Source organism: Pantherophis guttatus, chromosome 6 (genome assembly GCF_059756535.1).
Source record: "Pantherophis guttatus breed Tessera chromosome 6, ASM5975653v1, whole genome shotgun sequence".
NCBI lineage: Eukaryota > Metazoa > Chordata > Lepidosauria > Squamata > Colubridae > Pantherophis > Pantherophis guttatus.
In genome coordinates, this window is record NC_142068.1 from 90,116,345 (window position 1) to 90,136,759 (window position 20,415).

The window sequence follows — 20,415 nt, forward strand, 5'->3', positions numbered from 1 at the left end:
TAGAACTCCCGGTCTCTCAGTTTCTATCCTGATACCTTTACTACTACACCAAACCAGGTTTCTTCTTTATGTCCCAATAAATGAAATTAGCCCTTTTAAAAAAAAACATGCAGTGGTGGTATCAATCTTCTCGTTGTGTTCCTCACTGTAACTTTTATGATCTCAGGTGCTTAGCAGGAAGAATAACCAAAGGAATAGAAGAAGATGAGGAAGGATCAATAGTTTCTTTATGTCTCTCTTCCTTCCAGAACATTCTACTTCTTCTGTCACCTTTTTACGGTCCTGAGGCAATATTTCTGATTCAGCCCTCACCACCGAAAAAATACTTACCTTTTAAGTTATTAACAAACTCTAGCAAATGTTGGAATTGTAATAAAAAAATGGGCACATTTTATCATATGTGGTAGACTTGTGTTAAAGCCAAAAAAAATTGGGCAAAAACACACAGATGGATAGAAAAGATAATAGGGAAACATGTAGATGCCGAACCTGAACTGTTTTTATTAGGGATGATATCAGAAAAAATTGATAAGAAAAGTATGTATTTAATATTACATGTCTTAACAGCAGCGAGGATTATTTTCGCTCAATATTGGAAAAATGAAGAAACACCGCAAGATGAAGAGATAATTAAGAAGATATTAGATTGTGCAGAAATAGATAGATTTACATTGAAAATCAAATAGAAAGAAGGCACAGAATATTATCAAACATGGAACTTATTTTATCAGTGGTTGGAAAATAGGGGTGGAGTTAAAGAATGGAAATTGTATGGCTAAGCAAATTAAATACCCAGACAACACGATGTTTATTAAGCACTCAGAAATGTAATAAATATTTTTTTTTAAAAAAAACCCTTTATTACATGCCCAGAGTTTAGAGGTGTGATGGTGAACCTATGGCACGTGTTCCAGAGGTGGTACGCAGAGCCCTCTTTCTGCTGGCATGTGTGCCGTCCCTCCAGGTCAGATCTCCGTGGCGTTTCTTTCGTGACCTTCTGTTTCCCTGCAAATGACGAAACAGAAGCTCACAAAAGAAAAAGATCTTGCCTCTTGCTGCGCTGCCAGTGTTGGGGTGCCCTGCCAGCCACCTGGTCTTCAGCTCTCTGCTGTGCATATGTGCATGTCTATCCATGCACGTGTACATGCATGCACATACATGTCTGTGCATGCATGCATTCTCACTCATGCGCAACTTTCAATTTGGGCATGCGCGCGCGCAGTTTGGGCACTCAGTGTTTAAAAGTTTCGCCATCGCTGTCTTTTGATCAACCCCACGTTCAACGTGCGTTCATCATCACGAGAGAGTTTCCTTCTTACCTGACCAACTTACCTGTCAGGATTCCAAGTAATACCCCCAACGAAAGAAAACTCCGAGGCTTGAGTTTCCTCAAAGTTCCATTTTATTAGAGGTGTCATATCGGCACATCTGGGAAAACCCGAATATGAAAGTTTCCAGGCTTTCCCCACCCAAAGGAAAGTTCAAGCACCCACGTGTCCATCACATGGTCCAATCAAGCACCGTCCCAACTGGAGATACTTCCCAGTTCCAGCCCTCCAGGTGCAGGGCAAGATGTCCTTGACTCTCTGAGAAAGGAATGTTATTATGACTATATATCTTCATTCTGCCATACAATCCCCCCCCCCCACGGTAGGAAATGTGGCAGACCTGAAGGCCCAATGCAAAAGATGGCTTCCAAGCTTGACACTTGGTATTTTTCAATTTCTCTGTGTTTTTTTTTTTAAAGCAACTTCACTGAATAGTTGTACATAATTTAAACAAATGCATAAGCATAATATTGCGGTTTTCAGAGGATCACATTACCACATTTAATCTGTTTGCAGGTCACATTTAATCTGTTTGCAAAATACAGCCTTACTAATTAAGGGGGAGGGGGAATGAAATCCTTGGCAATAATAATAATAATAATAATTGCAAATTGTACAAATGCTCCATACAATCCCCCTTCCCTGTTTCCCACAGTAGTAAACGTGGCAGGCCTGAAGTCCTAATGCAAAAGATGGCTTCCAGCCCTGACACTACCAAGGGTTGCTTCCATTTTAGGAGCTGAATTCCGCTCTGGTGGAACGAGACCGAGCCATCTGTGAAAGGAACGAGCTCTTAGAAAAATACTGCCACGAAGTGAAGGACAAGGCAGAGGCCCAGAAGGAGCTGGACCAGGTGTGTAAGGATATTGAGACAGTGAAGGAAGAGAGGGATGTAGCCAGGAAGGAGAGAACGGAAGCCATCATCCAGAGAGACCATCTATTAAGAGAATACTATCAAGCTCGCCAGGTAACAATGTTAATCTTTTAAAAATTGCAATGTTGGGATTCTCTTCCCTTGGAGGTTCCCTTTTTCTATGGCCATCAGTGGGTAATACGCATTTAATTTATATCGGAATCGTGAACTGGTTTATGACTACGACTGAGCCCAAAATTGCTGACAATTATGAATTGCTCAACCATACTAGACAACCGATTGCTGCAGAAAAACTGCCCCAAAGGCAGAGGTAGTCCTTGACTTATGACCATAATTAAGCTCCAGATTTCCACTACTAAGCAAGACGGCTCTTAAGTGCAATTCCCCCTCCCCCAATTTTAACCACCTTTCTTGCCACAGTCGTGAAGTGAAGTTAGTATAGGTAACCCTCGAGTTACAGTTGAGCCCAAAATTTATGCTGCTAAGTGAAGCATTTGTTAAAGTTGAGTTTTGCCCCGTTTTTACGACTTTTCTGGCTATGGTTGTTAAGTGAGTCACTGCAGTCCTTAAGCTAGTAACATGGTTGTTAAGTGAATCTGGCTTCCCCGTCGCCAAAGGGGATCCCATGACCCTGGGACTCTGCAACCGTCATAAATGTGAGTCAGTTGGCCAAGCATCTGGACTTTGATCACGTGATCCTGGGGATGCTTGCAATGGTCGTAAGTATGAAAAACGGTCATAAGTCAATTTTTTTCAATGCTGTTGCAATTTCGAATGGTGACTAAACGAATGGTTGTAAGTCGAGAACTATCTGTACATTGATCTATTCCCTGGCATCCGTAACAGTTTTGGATAATGTCAAAATGATGACACCAAGCTCAAGATCGCACAATGGCTCAGGTTTTTCATGGCATCATGGTGTCTGGATGGAAATATCTGTGTTATGTCATTTTCCTGATTTTAATCATAGCCCGTGTTATCATTTACCCTCCCTCTCCAGCAGGAGGCGCTGGATTAACTCTAACTTTTAATTCCATTAATTAATTGGCTCCAGCTCAGTATACTCGTATTCCTTTGTTAATCAGAGTTTTATCACTGGCATCCGATCAGGATTCCTCTCTCTTTTGATACTGGCATTTTTCAGAATACATAAGGAATTTTCTGAGCATTATTTGGTGGTTTGGGTTTTTTTTTTTCTTTATTTCTTATAATTTCCAAATGTGTTGAACCTGTTTAATGTCAGGGTTCCAAGTAACACCCCCAATGAAAGAAAACTCCGAGGCTTGAAGTTCCTCAAAGTTCCATTTTATTAGAGATGTCATCATATTGGCACATCTGGGAAAACCCGAATCTGAAAGCTTCCAGGTTTTCCCCACCCAACAGAATGTCCAAGTCCCTGCCCAGCACCCACATGTCCATCACATGGTCCAAAGCATCGTCCCAACTGGAGATGCCTCCCAGTTCCATCCGTCCAGGTGCAGGGCAAGATGTCCTTGACTCTCTGAGAAAAGAATGTTGTTATGACTATATATATCACCCCGGCTCCATACAATCCCCCCTCCCAGTTTCCCACAGCATGTGGCAGACCTAAGGCCCAGTGCAAAAGATGGCTTCCAGGCCTGACACGTGGTATTTTTCAATTTCTCTGGGGTTTTTTTTTAAACTTCACTGAATAGTTGTACATAATTTAAACAAATGCATAAAAATAATATTGAGGTCTTCAGAGGATCAACATTACCAATCGAGATTTAATCTGTTTGCAGAATGCAGCCTTACTAATTAAGGGTGGGTGGGTGGGAATGAAATCCTTGGCCATAATAATTGCAAATTGTACAAATGCCAAGCACAATTATTTATTTATTTATTTAAAAAAACCTAATGTTAAATGCATTTGCAAGCAAAGCAAAGCCAAGGAAGTAACAACAGAATGGATTGTAGGGTATCTTTTGGGGTTCTATTGAAACAAACCCAAAACTTCAAATATTTTTAAACAATGTCGTCAGAATGTTTTTAATGTCTTTCTTTTTTTAAAACAAACAAACAAATAAATAAATTCCAGCTTGAGTCCTCTCGTCCTCTGCTTTGTACGCCATGTTGCTTCTGATTCTGTAAACGGAATCCCTTTTTCTACTTTCTTAGATCCAAGATTCGGCCACTTTGGATATAGAAAGAGCGAACAAAGAAATAGAAATGCTTCGGAAGCAGTACGAGGCCATGTCACAGGAGTTAAAAGAAGCCACACAGGAGGCGGAAGTAGCCAAATGCAGGCGAGACTGGGCATTCCAGGAACGGGATAAAATCGTTTCGGAGCGAGAGAGCATAAGGTACGCCCACCATACGCTTGTCGCAAAAAGGGATTTTAACTATGCAGGAAGACTAGATCTGCACTTTTGAAACCATGGGTGGGAGGAAACAGTTTTCATGATTTATGACCACAATTTATTTATTTATTTATTTTTAGAATAGAATTCTTTATTGGCCAAGTGTGATTGGACACACAAGGAATTTGTCTTTGGTGCATACGCTGTCAGTGTACATAAAGAAAAATAAAATACATTCATCAAGAATCATAAGATACAACACTTAGTAATAGTCATAGGTTACTAATAAGCAATCAAATCATACTAGGAAACAAACAAAACAATATAAATTGTAAAGATACAAGCAACAAGGTTATAGCCATAAGTGGGAAGAGATCGGTACTAGGAAGGAGGAGGAGAAGAATAGTAATACAGTCTTGTAAATAATTTGACAGTGTTGTGGGAATTAGTTGTTTAGCAGAGTGATGGCATGGGGGAAAAAACTGTCCTTGTGTCTAGTTGTCCTGGTGTGCAGTGCTCTATAGCGTCGTTTTGAGGGTAGAAGTTGAAATAGTTTATGTCCAGGATGCGAGGGGTCTGTAAATATTTTCACAGCCCTCTTTTTGACTCGTGCAGTATACAGGTCCTCAATGGAAGGCAGGTTGGTAGCCATTGTTTTTCCTGCAGTTCTAATTATCCTCTGAAGTCTGTGTCTGTCTTGTTGGGTTGCAGAACCAAAGCAGACAGTTACAGAGGTGCAGATGACAGAGTCAATAATTCCTCTGTAGAACTGTATCAGTAGCTCCTTGGGCAGTTTGAGCTTTCTGAGTTGGTGCAGAAAGAACATTCTTTGTTGTGCTTTTCTTGATGACGTTTTTGATGTTAGGGCCAATTGAGCCCAACACTTCTGTTGTTAAGTGAGACATTTGTTAAGGGGGCTTTGTCCCGTTTTTATTACCTTTCTTGTCTCCGTTGTCAAGTGAATCACCAGAGTTGATAAGTTAGTCACACCCTCCTGGTTCACTTTGCTTATTAGAAGATCACGTGACCCCAGGGCACTGCAACCGTCATAAATATGAGTCAGTTGCCAAGTGTCTGAATTCTGATCCGGGGAGGATTCTGCAAAAGTCATAAACTGTGAAAAGCGGCCTAAATTATCACACAAGATTATCTTTTTGCGCATGCCCAAGATGGCGGCGCCCGCTAGGACCGCGATTTGAGGATGGGGCGCCGACCTACCTTTTGGGTCCTTTGGGGTCGTTTGGAGGAGCTATGACCCCCAGGACTGGCCGGGGGAGCTCTCTGCCAGCACGGAGAGGGTTTTTTCTCCTCCGTGGCTGAGCAGAGCAGAGAGGACGGCGCGATGTCGGGAGCCGATGCCGGGCCGATCAGCTGGGCGTCGGCGGCGTTTTCCGAGGCTGGAGGCCGTCCAGGCGCCGGGACGCCGCTGCGCAGTGGGTTTTTAAGCCCAGGGGGGTTGCCCGAAGAGTTACAAGACGTGCCGGGCACCCCCGAAGATCTCTGGGATGCCGCCAGACTTTTTAGTCTGGCGACGATGGCGCAGCGGCGATGGCGGTGGAGGCAGCCGGCAGTCGGAGGGCGTTGGCGCCCCCCCCCTTGGAGCTCCTGGAGCTGGAGTCGGAGTTTAGGAGTTGGGGGGGCAATGAACCAACGAGAATTAAATAAGACCGGGAGACTTGCAACCATGGCTGGGGCGGAAAGGACCTGGTTTGACTTTTTTTTCCCAGGCCTCAGGCGGCCTCAAACTGTGGTTGTGCGAGAGGTTGGGGACTTGAAACAACTGCCCCACTTCCGCCTCATTTGTCTCTCCCCAGCGCTCCCTTTTAAGACCGGGCCCACGGGGACCAACTTTAGCCGGTGGGACTCACTTCCGCTATGTTCTCACTACCAGCTGAACCCCCTGACTGTGGAGAGGGCTATGGAAAATTGGAGGTCGGTCCATAGCTGCATCCCTTCGGCTAAGGGGGCTGGACACCAGTTGGCCACCGTGAGAGGGTGGCCTGGTGTTGGGGCCTCCTGAGGGCTGAATCGGGATGTATTCACACATAAGCACTTTACCAGCGGTGGGGACCCAACCATCGGACCAACTGCCGTGAGAGGGCGGTTTTTTGGACCTGATCCCTGGACACTGGTTGTACTGACTCTATTGCTGCCACTTCACCACAAATGGGGGCGGACCAGCTGATCTAATCACCGTGAGAGGGTGGTTGGATCGATTTTCCCCCTTGGATTGCGGTCGTTGTGGAATGTGACTGTGTCCTCTGTTGTGAGGGGACAGTGGACTTGGTCCTGTGAATTATGTGTGAGATTCCCCATTTCCCTACCTTCTTCCCTGTCCTTTTAGGACCCTTAGGATATGGTCATGGCGAGCCACTATGACCAAACTGTACTCATCAGCGGAGCTTCTTGGTCTGCGAGACTCCCCCCTCTCGCAGGCTTGGCCCTCCACTCTATCGAGGGCCTACCTCGATGACGGGCTTTGGAACCCCGAGAGGTGGCATGTCGCAAAGAGGGGGTTGCGGGGTTTTTTAAAATTGTCTATGTCTAATCTTTTAAGGGGTTTGGGGAGGGGGGAGGGGGGTGGTATTGGAATCAGGGGCGTGGGTTTGGGGGATAACCCACCAAGGGGAGGGTCAGGCCCGGCCACGACACGCGGCGGGGCGGGTGGGGGACCCGGGGGCAATGGAGGGGGTCGAGCTTGTTCGGACTGTGTTTTTACCATCAGTACTGTGAGTGGGAGGGGTAGATATGGCGGGAGCAGGGGGCCATATCATGTTAAGGGAGCACGCACCCGCTGTCTCCAAGCGGTAGGGTGCTCCGGCCCCCAAAGCTCCACCCGTTTGCCAGGTTGCACAGATCCTCACGGCCCGGGCCTTCGTCTGATGTTGTGCAACGCCAGGTCCGTAGTAAATAAAGCCCCCCTCATCTGTGATCTTGTTCAGGAGGGGGGAGCGGACCTGGCGGGTATTACGGAGACCTGGTTGGGCCCGGAGGGAGGGGTCCCTCTGGTAGAAATGTGCCCACCAGGCTTCCGCGCATTCCATCAGCCGAGGTCACAAGGGAGGGGCGGGGGAGTAGCGGTTATTATTAGAGAAGGCCTTAGGCCTAGGGAGACCACTGTACCTCAGACAGCTGGTTGTGAGTCCCTCCTTGTGAAGTGGGGCCATGGGGTTCAGATGGGCTTGCTGATCACGTACCTGGCTCCCTGCCGCGTGGCAGCAACCCTGCCTGAGCTACTCAACGTTATTGCTGCGGTGGCGGTTGATACCCCCAGACTTATGGTCATGGGGGATTTCAACCTGCCGTCCGTGGGCGAGACGTCTGAGGTGGCTCAGGAGTTCATGGCTTCCATGACGGCCATGGATCTGACCCAACTAATTCATGGCCCTACGCACACTGGGGGAAACACACTGGACTTGCTTTTTGTCTCTGGACAGTGGTTGAGTGATCTTGAGATAGGGGATATAGTCATCGAGCCCTTGTCATGGTCGGATCACTCTCTCCTTCGCCTTGACCTTCGTACCGCGGCACCCCGCTGCAGGGAGGCGGAACCGATAAGATGGTACCGCCCCAGGCGCCTGATGGAACCTGATAGGTTCCAGACGGAGCTTGGGCCAATTCCTGAGGTTCTGGCTCACGCCTCGACTGGAGACCTAGTGGCCGCCTGGGATAGGGCGGCCGCTGGGGCCCTGGATCGAGTCGTGCCTTTGCGGCCTCTGACCCGGCGCGGATCTCGCCTTGCTCCTTGGTTTACCGAGGAGCTGAGGGAGATGAAGCGCCGGAAAAGACGCCTAGAGAGTAGTTGGAGAGCTAGTCTTTCTGAATCGGACCGGACACTGGTTAGATCCCATATTAGGACTTACCTAGTGGCGATAAAAGCAGCAAAATGTACGCATTTTGCTGCTCTTATTGCGTCATCAGATAATCGCCCGGCCGCCCTGTTTAGGGTGACCCGCTCCCTGCTCCACCAGGAAGCGTGGGAGGACCCCTTGGAGGGAAGAGCCGAGGACTTTGTTCAGTATCTGTATGACAAAATCACTCAGATTCGGGAAGGTCTGGACTCTGACTGGGTAGATCCAGCGAGAGTGACGGAGGCAGGTCTTGAGACTGTTATCTGGGATGAGTTTGATCCTGTGACCCCAGATGACGTGGACAGGATTCTGGGTAGATTGAACGCGACCACATGTTTGTTGGACCCGTGTCCCTCCTGGTTAGTGCTGGCTTCCCGGGAGGTGATGCGAGGCTGGCTCCAGGGGATTATAAATGCTTCATTGGGTGAGGGTGTCTTCCCCGCCGCCCTTAAGGAGGCGGTGGTGAGGCCCCTCCTCAAGAAGCCTTCCCTGGACCCGGCAATATTGGCTAATTATCGTCCAGTCTCCAACCTTCGTTTTGTGGCGAAGGTTGTTGAGAGTGTGGTTGCGGGACAGCTTCCCCAGTACCTGGATGAAGCGTCGTATCTGGATCCGTTCCAGTCGGGTTTCAGGCCTGGATACAGCACGGAAACGGCATTGGTCGCGTTGGTTGATGATCTCTGGAGGGCTCGGGACAGGGGTTGTTCCTCTGTCCTGGTCCTGTTAGATCTCTCAGCGGCTTTTGATACCATCGACCATGGTATCATGCTGCACCGGTTGGAAGAGTTGGGGGTGGGAGGCACCGTACTAAGGTGGTTCTCCTCCTTTCTCTCCGACCGGTCGCAGTCTGTGTTGACAGGGGGGCAGAGGTCGACCCCGAGGCCCCTCATATGTGGGGTGCCGCAGGGATCGGTCCTCTCGCCCCTTTTGTTCAACATTTATGTAAAGCCGCTGGGCGAGATCATCCGTGGTTTTGGGGTGGAGTACCATCAGTACGCTGACGACACCCAGCTGTACATCTCCACCCCGGATCACCCCAACGATGCCCTTGAAGTGATGTCCCAGTGCCTGGAGGCCGTACGGATCTGGATGGGGAGGAACAGGCTCAGGCTCAACCCATCCAAGACCGAGTGGCTGTGGTTTCCGACGTCCCGATATAGTCAGCTAATGCCATCGCTGACTATTGGGGGCGAATCATTGGCCCCCACGGATAGGGCTCGCAACTTGGGCGTCCTCCTGGATTCACGGCTGTCGTTAGAAGAGCATGTGACGGCCGTGTCCGGGAGGATTTTTCATCAGGTTCGCCTGATCCGCCAGTTGCGTCCCTATCTAGATCGGGACTCCCTACACACAGTCACTCATGCCCTCGTTACTTCTCGTCTGGATTACTGCAATGCTCTCTACATGGGGCTCCCCTTGAGGTGCACTCGGAGGCTCCAACTGGCGCAGAGTGCGGCCGCGCGGGTGGTGATGGGAGTGACATGGAGTTCCCATGTGACACCTCTCCTGCGCGAGCTGCACTGGCTCCCGGTGGTCTTCCGAGTGCGCTTCAAGGTTCTGGTTATCACCTTTAAAGCGCTCCATGGCTTAGGACCTGGTTATTTACGGGACCGCCTGCTACCACCAATAGCCTCCCACCGGCCAGTACGCTCCCATAGAGAGGGGCTCCTCCGGGTGCCGTCGGCCAAACAATGTCGGCTGTCGGCCCCTAGGGGGAGAGCCTTCTCTGTGGGGGCACCTACGATTTGGAACGAGCTCCCCCCGGAGATACGTAGGATCCCGGATCTGCGCACCTTCCGCCGCGCACTTAAGACTTTTCTATTTTATCAAGCTGGCCTGGCCTAAATCTTCCCCCTTTTTAAATGTGGAAATTTTAAATTTTTAAATTTTAAATTCGTCTTTTTATAGGGGTATGGGTAAGGCATTTTAAATTGGGGAGCCATCTTAGATTTAATTCTGTTTTAAACGTATTTTAATTGTTTATATTGTATGTTTTTAACTTTGGCTGTGCACCGCCCCGAGTCCTTCGGGAGAGGGGGCGGTATAAAAATCTAATAAATAATAATAATAAAAATAATAAATTCCTTTTTTCAGTGCAGTTATCACTTTGAGCGGTCACTAAAAGAATGGTTGTAAGTCTGAATTCTATCCTAGGGGGAATGGAGGCTTGTGGGGGCTCCTGTGTAACCCTGCAACCCTGTTTCGATTTCTTTGAAGGACTTTGTGCGATAACCTCAGACGGGAAAGAGACCGAGCCGTGAGTGACTTGGCGGAGGCTCTTCGTAATCTGGATGACATGAGGAAGCAGAAGAACGATGCCGGACGTGAATTGAAGGAACTGAAGTGCGTTATAGAAAAACTCTTTGCATGCTCTTATGTCGGGTCTTTCTTTCCCACAGCAACACTTGGAATAGGACAGGATGTTTAATAGTATGTACCGTAGTTTTTGGACTATAAGACGCACTGGAGTGTAAGACACACCAAGATTTTGAAGAGGAAAATGAAAACAAAAATAGTTTTTGGCCTCCACGCATCCGGTTTTTGCCTTCCCTGGCCCCCAGGAGCACTGTGCAGGCCTCCCAAACCCTCTGGGCATCCCTTTTTTGCAAAAAAAAAAAAAAAAAAAAAGTCCTTTTTTGAGAAAAACGGGCCCGTTTTTGGCCTCCCGAACCCCCCACGGGTCCCATTTTTGCCCTCCCCAGACCTCAGGAGCAATCTGTGGCAGCATTGAAGCTTCCGGCCTAATATGCCGCTGACACTCTGGAGGCTTCCCAAACCCTCTGTGCATCCCATTTTTGCAAAAAAAGGACGCGCGCGCGCAGACGGGAGAGGATGTTCGGGAGGCCAAAAATGGCCATATTCGGTCTATAAGACACATAAACATTTCTACTCTCTATTTTTTTTTTGGGGGGGGAGTGTGTTTTATACTCAGAAAAGTATGGTAAATACAAGTAGCCCTAAACTTACTACCACAATTGAGCCCAACTACTCTGTTACTAAATGAGGCAGTCATTGAATGACCTTTGTCCCATTTTACAACTTTTCTTGCCTCAGTTGTTTCAGTGAATCACTGCAGTTGTTAAGTTAGTCATACGGTTGTTAAATGAATCCGGCTTTCCCACTGACTTGGCTTGTCAGAATCCAGCTGGGATGGTTACAAATAGCACTATCAATAGCCCTTATACTTACATACTGCTTCACAGTGCTTTACAGAGTCAGCCTCTTACCCCCAACAATCTGGGTCCTCATTTTACTGACCTCAGAAGGATGGAAGGTTGAGTCAACCTTGAGCCACTCAGGATCGAACTGCTGAACTGCTAGCAGTGGGCAGAGTTAACCTGCAATGCTGCATTCTAACCACTGTGCCACCATGGCTCCTCCGTGGTTAAGTGAACCTGGGACAATGAAATCAGTATAAATATGAGTCAGTTGCCAAGTGCCCAAATTTTAATCATGTGTCCATGGGGATGCTGCAACAGTCTTAAGTGTGAAAAATGGTCAGAAGTAATTTTTTTTCACTGCCATTGTAACCTTGGTCACTAAACAAATGGTTGTCCCAAAGGTGCTTTTTCAAGTGGCAACTGGACTTTCTGGTTTTTCTTTGAAGCTTCTTTGAGCTGAAGAAGCTTCTTGTATGAGGAGCGAAATGTCTTCAAGGAAAAACCAGAAAGTCCAGCTGCCTCTTGAAAAAAGCACCTTTGGGACTGAATGAACGGAGAATCTCCATCGACATTTAAAAAATGGTTGTAAGTCAAGGACTATCTGTATTGTTTAATTTCAAGTGCAATAATTTCACGCATTGTGAGTGTGTGAATGATAGATGGAGAGAGGGAGGTAAGGGGGGAGAGAGAGAGAGAGAGAGAGAGAGAGAACCACATACTTTTGTAATATGCATATGTAATTTGTTATGGGTAAAAAAAACATGTATTAAAACCCGTAAACCCACAAAATGTGGGAAAGAAGGAAAGAATACCGTATTTTTTCGGAGTATTAAATGCACTTTTTTCCCTCCTAAAAGAGGCTGAAAATTTGGGTGCGTCTTATACTCCGAATGTAGCTTTTTCAAAGCTTTTTTTCAGCCCTAACGAGGCGCTAGCTAGTGAAGTGATCTCCGTTTCCCTGCTTTGCTTGCTCCCTCCAACTCTCAGCTGCGAAGTTTTTTTCCAGCCCTAATGAGGCACTAGTGAGTGAAGCGATCTCTGTGGTTTGCCTGCTTTTCTCATTGCTTCTCTCTCCAAAGATCAGTTGTGCTTTAGAAGCTGTTTTTTTATCCCCAAGCAGGGGATAAAAACCAGCAAATTAATGTGCTGAAGCTGACCATACTAAGGACGCTAGCCAGATGAATACCTGGTAGGCAGTTTTTTCCCCCCTTATTTATTTATTTTATTTATTGGTTTGATTTATATGCTGCCCTTTTCCGGAGACTCAGGGCGGCTTACAATGCGTTAAGCAATAGCCTTCATACTTTTCTATATACCTGCTTAGTAGGGCTTTCGCCACCCCCCCCAAGCGGTGTTCCTTTTTATACAAAGTCAGCTTATTGCTCCCACAAACTGGCTTCTCATTTTACCTACCTCGAAAGAATGGAAGGCTGAGTCAACCTTGAGCCTGTTGAGATTTGAACTTGCAGTAATTGCAGGCAGCTGGTGTTACTTAACAGTGCTTTAGTCTGCTACGCCACCAAGGCTCTTTTCTTCCGAAAAAACTAAGCTGCGTCTTATACTCTGGTGCATCTTATACTCCGGTGCGTCTTATACAGTGGTGGGTTCCTCCCGGTTTGGTCCGGTTTGGCCGAGCCGGTAACGGTGACAATATGACGTCACTGAACCGGTTCCCCCCCTGCCCTCCCACCCCCACCCCCCCACGTTATTCTTACCTTTTATTTGGTCCCACCCCCAATCTATTGCTGCCTCCTGAGTCCCAGCTGATGACTAGAGGGAAAAAAACTGTTTAAACTCTTGCCGCGGGGCTTCAAAGGGCCATCCTACAGCTGATCAGTGTGTACAGCTGATCAGTGTTAAAAGCAAACAAATGAGTCGGGTCGTAAGTGCGAGGACCTTCCAGAAATGACTCTGACCAGCTAGCCACGCCCACCTAGTCACATGACCTCCAAGCCACACCCACAAAATAAGCCACGCCCACATAACCGGTAGTAAAAAAAAATTAGAACCCACCCCTGGTCTTATACTCCGAAAAATACAGTAGATCTGTCTGTAGGACTAACTTTGAATTGGAAGGCAAATAAACCACAACACTCCAATCTAAATGGGCTAGGAAAGATTCCTTCTTTGCCCACTTAACAGATTTCTTTCAGGGTAGCATTTTTGGGGGTGGAGGGGGTGGAAATCACCTGCCTATTAAACAGCGATCGGGATGACATTAAATCAGAACGCAAGGAATCCAGCATTGAAATCGGGACGTTCATCCTGTCATCCAGAACATGTAAGGGTGAGAAAGAATAAGATGTCCCTTCGTCTTGATTGTGATGTTCAACTTTCCGCAGAGAGAAGATGGAGAATCAGTTGGAAAAAGAGGCAAGGTTTCGACAGCTGATGGCGCATAGTTCCCACGATTCCGCTATTGATACAGATTCAATGGAGTGGGAAACAGAAGTAGTAGAGTTTGAGAAAGACAGGGTAAGTTGAAGTCCATGGTCACAGGTTGGCAGTAGAGTTCTGTTCCTTGGAACTTTCCAGCAAACAGAGATAGGACGGAAAGCAGCATCTCACATGTGCTCGGATGTCTTTAGTATAAAATCACTACAGCTGATGTGTGTTGCGTTCGTATCTTTTAGGAGGACATGGATTTGAAGGCCCTTGGTTTTGACGTGGCCGAAGGAGTGAACGAACCTTACCTTCCTGGAGACTGTGGAATTTTTGTTACCAAAGTCGATAAAGGAAGTATTGCAGATGGGCGATTAAGGTATACTGTGGGTAGTTAGTCCAAACCTTTGAGTTGAATTGAATACTTTATTTGAATGGAATACTTTTATTTTGGCCAAGTGTGAGTAGACACACAAAGAATTTGTCTCCGGTGAGGAAGCTCTCGGTGTACATGAAAAGCAAGAGAATAATGATAAATCATAATAATCGCTTGTCGTTATAACTTATCATTATCAATATGTGAATCTCTTCATATGTAAATAAATTCATGAAGAACCGCAAGGGTAGCTGGTGGTTACATTTGCACATAAATATGAAGCCGTACTTATCTTTCAATGTCCAAAAGAAATTGAATAGCTAAAATGTTTTGTTGCGTCTTGATTGCCAAAGATGGCAAAATGAAGGGAGAAATTTTAAGATGTGCCAATGTTGGACGAAGATGATGGGCGGTCTGTTGAATCTTGCAAGGGAGAAATGTTTGTTGAAAGAGAATGACTGTCTATCATGGCATGATTCTGCTCATTTTGTGGTAGGGACAATGATGGGATTCAGCCGGTTCAGGCTGGAAGTTAAATTGCTGGCTGGCCCCGCCCTTCCCATCCCGCCCCTTCCAGGAATCCCCAGGTAAGTGCAGGAAAGCCACCTAGGCCCAAAATGGGGCGCGGGGGTGGTGGTGCGTTCCCCCCCCGGCCCATTTTTGCTCCCAGGTGGGTGCAGGAGGCCGAATCTGCTTGTCACACCCCCTGGCCATGGCCACGCCCATCCAGCCGGTCATTAGGTCAGAGAACCACTTGTTAAATTATTTGAATCCCACCGCTGGGTAGGAACATGAAATTCGGGCTTACTTGGAGAAACACCAGGGTGCAGTTAAAAAGAAGGGCTTAAGAAGCAGATATTCTAAAATGAGAAGGTTAAGAGTGAATGAGCACATGACGATTGTGGATTCTGAACTAAGCTGCGTGACCTTTTAACAAAGGTATTGCTTAGCGCATTGTAAGCCGCCCTGAGTCTCCGGAGAAGGGCGGCATATAAATCAAATTAAAAAAAAAAAGGTATGTTTGAGGTGACTTGGTCATGTCGAAGGTCATGCGTTTTGCTCTAATTAATCAGGGTGAATGATTGGCTCCTGAAGATAAATGACGTGGACCTCACCAACAAAGACAGAAAGCAAGTAATAAAAGCAGTCCTTAATGGCGGAGGAATTATCAATATGCTGGTGCGCCGAAGAAAGTCCTTAGGAGGGAAAGTAGTAACTCCACTGCACATCAACCTTTCAGGCCATAAAGGTGAGGCCCTCGTGCTGCTTCAGAGTCAGTGGTTATTTATAGATGCCGTCAGCTAACAAATATGCAGAGATCCAGTCAATATTTCCACTGCATTCTTCATGGATTTGCTACCAAAGTGAATAAGTACGTTGGTATGCTTTCCTGGTTTCAGACTAAAATGCCTGTTATGGAAGATGTTTTCTACTATGTATTAGTGATCGAAAACATCAGATTTCATTTTTGCAACAGCCGTGGTTGTATCACTATGTGCAGTAGCTCTTTGGATACCGACTTTCCTAAATTAGAAGGTAAAGTCTGCTGTCAGTCAAACTCAATTCTTTAGTTGGATTCATGGATTTCAATGTATACAGTATTTTTTTTGGTAGTAATAGGGTATCATTCTGGATAATTTTTTTTTTTAAAAAACCTTCCCAATTTAGCCTGATCCCTGATGTTTCTTGGAGTTTTTCCATCCAAATCCTGACGAAACCAGGCTTTGCTTAGTTCCCAAAGTCACCCAACTGCTGTCAGATGTTGAGAACTCAAAACAAAATTGTGTGTTTTCAGGAGTTACCATTGTAGCCTTACATCAAAGATTTCACCTTTGGGTAAGATAGAAACAAGGTAGATCAGCTGCTCAAATGAGAGATACATACCAAAGGTACTGTATTGGTTAAATTAGAAGAGAAATAAGCAGTTCATTTCTGTAAAGATCCGAGGTGGCACAGTGGTTAAAATACAGTACTGCAGGCTAACTCACTGCTCACTGCCAGCAGTTCGATCCTGACCAGCTCAGGGTTGACTCAACCTTCCATCCTTCCAAGGTTGGTAAAATGAGGACCCAGATTGTTGGGGGCAAGATGCTGACTTTGTAAACCGCTTACTGAGGACTGTAAAAGAACAATGAAGCAGTATATAAGTCTAAGTGCTATTGCTATTGACTCAGCCTTCCATCCTTCCGAGGTCAGTAAAATGAGGACTCAGATGGTTGGGGTCAAGAGGCCAACTCTGTAAACTGCTTAGAGAGGGCTGTAAAGCACTGTGAAGTTGCATATAAGTCTAAATGCTATTGCTATAAAGAAAACATTTTAAACTTTCAGAATTCTGAAAATGTATGCTGAATGATGAATAGATTTGGGTGACTGAGGCTGGTTCAACCAGTTCAGGCTTGGTTTTGCAAGGAAGCAGGTATGAAACAATCACACACACTCTCATCCTTCAAACATGGCTATAGCAAAGACTGATTGGGCATGCCAGTAAGCTTTGTGTGAGAGGATTGCTGAAAATTCACCTTGGCTTCTCCATTTCAGATAGTGGAATTGGTCTGGAAAATGGAATCTTTGTCGCCACCGTAACGAGTGGCAGTCCAGCTGCCAAGGATGGATCCCTCACTGTGGGAGATAGGATCATTGCTGTAAGTTACTTTTCAATCTTTTCAGAGTAGAAATTCAGATCAGACGAGAGGCGAAGGCTATTTGGCCAGAAGCAGAAATAATTTCTTCTAAAGTTACCTGCTAAGTATTAAGTGGTTGGTAAGCAAACATACTGGTTGTAAATTACTTGGTAAATGCTGCAGTCATAATGGCTTGCTATGGGCACAGTTTTGCCAAAAACTGGAAATAGCTGCTGGTTTTTGGAAAAACAGTCATAAAACATGTGGATGTTGCAAACAGCTATAAATGTGGCCGGGTTTCCAGACACCCAAAGTGGAGTTGCATGAGCATGGAAGGGGCCTAACCATCAGAACTTCTGATCCAGGTGGTAAGTCCTATTTTTTGGGTCAGTTGTCATTTTTAATGTTCGCTAAATGGCTGTTTGTAAATCAAGGGCTCTCTGTAGAAAAACTGCAGCACTAAATAGGTTTAGCGGAAAAAAGGAGAGGAGTGGGAAAAGAACAGTAACAGAGTTGGAAGGGACCTTGGAAGTCGTCTAGTCCAACCTCCTGCTCACGTAAGAGCCCTATACTAGGGATTCGAACTGTCAAACTGCCGACCCTTCTGATCGATCAGCTCAGTGTTTTAGCCACTGAGCCACCTAGCCAGACATCCTGGCCCTTTCCATATACAAGGCATGGTCTGAACCTATTTGCAGGTCTCCTTGCCTGTTTTGTTCCTCTCCTTCCAAAACACGTGTGTGTAGGGGAAAGGAGTGGCAGAACCTGGAGGCGGAGTTAAAAGAGGAATCAGCCTAGAACAGTGATGGCTAACCTCTTTGCTGTCGCGTGCCAAAAGCGGGGGGAGCGGGGTGTGTGTGTGTCACATGTGTGTCCACACCCATAATTCATTGTGCATGTGCACGCACCCCCCCCCACTCCCCACGCTTTTGGCATGCAATGACACGGTAGGCCCATTTTTCGCCCTTCCCAGGCTCCCGAGGCTTTCTTGGAGCCTGGGGAGGGCAAAAACGGCCTTCCCCACCCCGTCGGAGGCCCTCCAGAGGCTGGAAATGGCCTGTTTCCCGACTTCCAGTGAGACCGGAAGGCCCGTTTTTCGCCCTCCCCAGGTTCCAGAGGCTTTCTAGGAGTCGGGAGGGTTAAAATGGCTTTCCCCAACCCCCAGAGGCCGGAAACAGCCCGTTTCCCGACTTCTGGTGGGCCCAGAAGGCTTGGAAATCAGCTGGCCGGCGCGCACATGTGCGCTGGAGTTAAGCTAGGGCAATGCTTGTGTGCTCACATATATGGTTCTGTGTGCCATCACGGGTCCTAGAATCTCTACGTAGCCACAATGTGAATTCCATTGACTCTTTTCTAACTCCAAGCAGGTGCTAACAGCTGAAAAGATTCCTGGGCATAATCTGTTAAGAAATAAATCAGTTTTAAGTGTATCTTCCTGTGTGGACCTGGTCTTTCATGCCCGACATTCTAGCTCAGAAAATTGCTCTCGCTTGCCTTACTATTCTAATACTGAAATTTGATGCAAACCATTGCTGTCGTTGTGTGTAATAGTTCCCTTGGTTGCCCAAAGTAGAATTACCTGTCCAAGCCGCTAATAAAGGAATAGACCAGAAAATCTTCTTTCGAAGAACTGGGTGTGGAAAGTGAACCTGGAAGACCAATATTGAATACAGTGAATATTCTAGTATTTTCTTGACGGTTGCATGCTTGATACTCTTCCTTTTCCTGCAGATAAACGGCATTGCACTAGATAATAAGTCACTGACCGAATGTGAAGCTCTTCTGCGAAACTGCAGGGAGTCCCTTACGCTTTCGTTGATGAAGGTGAGTGGGAATAAAGAGTGCATAGTCTCTTGTCGGTGAATAATATTTATTTAATAGGAGAGGATTCCAATCATTGTATCAACCACTTTTGTAGTGGTCTTCTTATATTCCACCATGCACAATCCCCGTTTCTTCTTCGGAAGACAATAATGACATACCAGACACATAACAGTGTCAAACTAGATTTTATTGAGGGCCGCATCAAGGTTGTGTTTTACCTTGGAGGGCAGGGCAGGGTGGGCATGGGCAGGCATGGCCAGCTCAACATCACTCATGTCAGGGGCGCCTATGATGGCCCAAGAGATCTGCCAGCGAAAACAGGCTCCTGAGCTCTTTTTTCGGTTACGGCAGCCTCCTGCAACCCTCTGTCAGGGAAAATGGAGCTTGGGAGGACCGCATGCAGCCTCCCAAGCTCCATTTTTGCTGGCAGAGGTACCACAGGCCAGTCCTTTGCTGTTTCCAGAGCGGCCCTGCAGGCCAGATCTAAGCACCCCGTGGGCCGGATCCGTCCCCCGGGCCTTGAGTTTGACACCCCTGCTCTAAAGCCATCAAAATTTTGGCCATTCATAGATCTTAGAGTAGTGAATTCCACTTCTCTGTGTTTATTTTAAATGTATATACTCTATGGGATTTTACAAGTTTTAGCCCAACACTTCTAGAAGGCTTAGGGTAAGGAATCTATGTTAGCATTTTTTTCCCCCATCCCATAATTAATAAAAAATAATACAAATGACAGAATAAATTCCAAAAATCAATGTATTTTATATGATTGTCAGAATTCAGCTTTTCTGGTAACAGTATAAAGGTACAAAATATTAATGTATTTTAGTGCAGCATACCCACAGCTTGGTAGATTAATATGTAAGTTTGGTACTGCTTTATCGTACAACCATATCTATAAATTCTGTAGCAGTAGCTTGCTAATTTCCTGCTGATGTTGTTTCATCTCACGATTTAACTTTTTATTAGTTTATCAAAGTATAAAATACAAAGAAAAAAATATGGAAAAGTAAGAAGAAAGGGGGGGGGAAGAAGGGATATACCCATGTTTCCCTCAAAATAAGACCGGGTCTTATATTAATTTTTGCTCCAAAAGACACATTAGGGCTTATTTTCTGGTTAGGTCTTATTTTTGGAAAAATACGGTACTAAATGCATTCATCTGGCTGACAAACTTAACGGGGGCTTATTTTGGGGGTAGGGCTTATATTACGAGCATCCTGAAAAATCATGCTAGGACTTATTTTCCAGCTGGGTCTTATTTTCGGGGAAACAGGGTAGTGTAACGGGAGGAAAAAAAAGAAAAAGGCACCAACTTCTGACTTTCTTTAGCACAGTAGAAGGTAACAACATTACAACCACTACTTTTTGTCTTTACACAACAGTATGTACAAGCCATTTCTATAACAATAAGCCCGTCTAGTTTACAAAAACAGAATCAAAGTTTCATTTTTTCCCCCCCATTGCAAACACCAAAAACTGGAAGCAATTTCAAACTAAAGTCAAAATTAAATATAATGTCTTATTTGGATAAAAGAATCCATTTAGCCATCTCTGCTTCTCTTTGCCATGGGGGATTAATATATCATCCATTCTCATATGTTCAAATTTAGTCCATAATATTTTACAAACTCTGGAATATTATTCAGCATGACTTAAAAGAACCAGCAGACATGC

General features: G+C 46.0%; 1 protein-coding gene across 4 annotated transcripts in view; it reads left to right on the forward strand.

Moving 5' to 3' along the window:
• Positions 1-20,415, forward strand: part of DLG5 (discs large MAGUK scaffold protein 5) — a 153,011-nt gene that overhangs the window by 77,906 nt on the left and 54,690 nt on the right. For all 4 annotated transcript variants that reach the window (XM_060694127.2, XM_034424002.3, XM_034424001.3 and 1 more), the window contains exons 8-15: positions 2,065-2,295; positions 4,342-4,526; positions 10,592-10,717; positions 13,878-14,010; positions 14,169-14,296; positions 15,367-15,542; positions 16,832-16,935; positions 18,646-18,738. In XM_060694127.2, the coding sequence (XP_060550110.2) occupies positions 2,065-2,295; positions 4,342-4,526; positions 10,592-10,717; positions 13,878-14,010; positions 14,169-14,296; positions 15,367-15,542; positions 16,832-16,935; positions 18,646-18,738 (1,176 nt within the window). The remainder of the gene's footprint in view (positions 1-2,064; positions 2,296-4,341; positions 4,527-10,591; positions 10,718-13,877; positions 14,011-14,168; positions 14,297-15,366; positions 15,543-16,831; positions 16,936-18,645; positions 18,739-20,415) is intronic.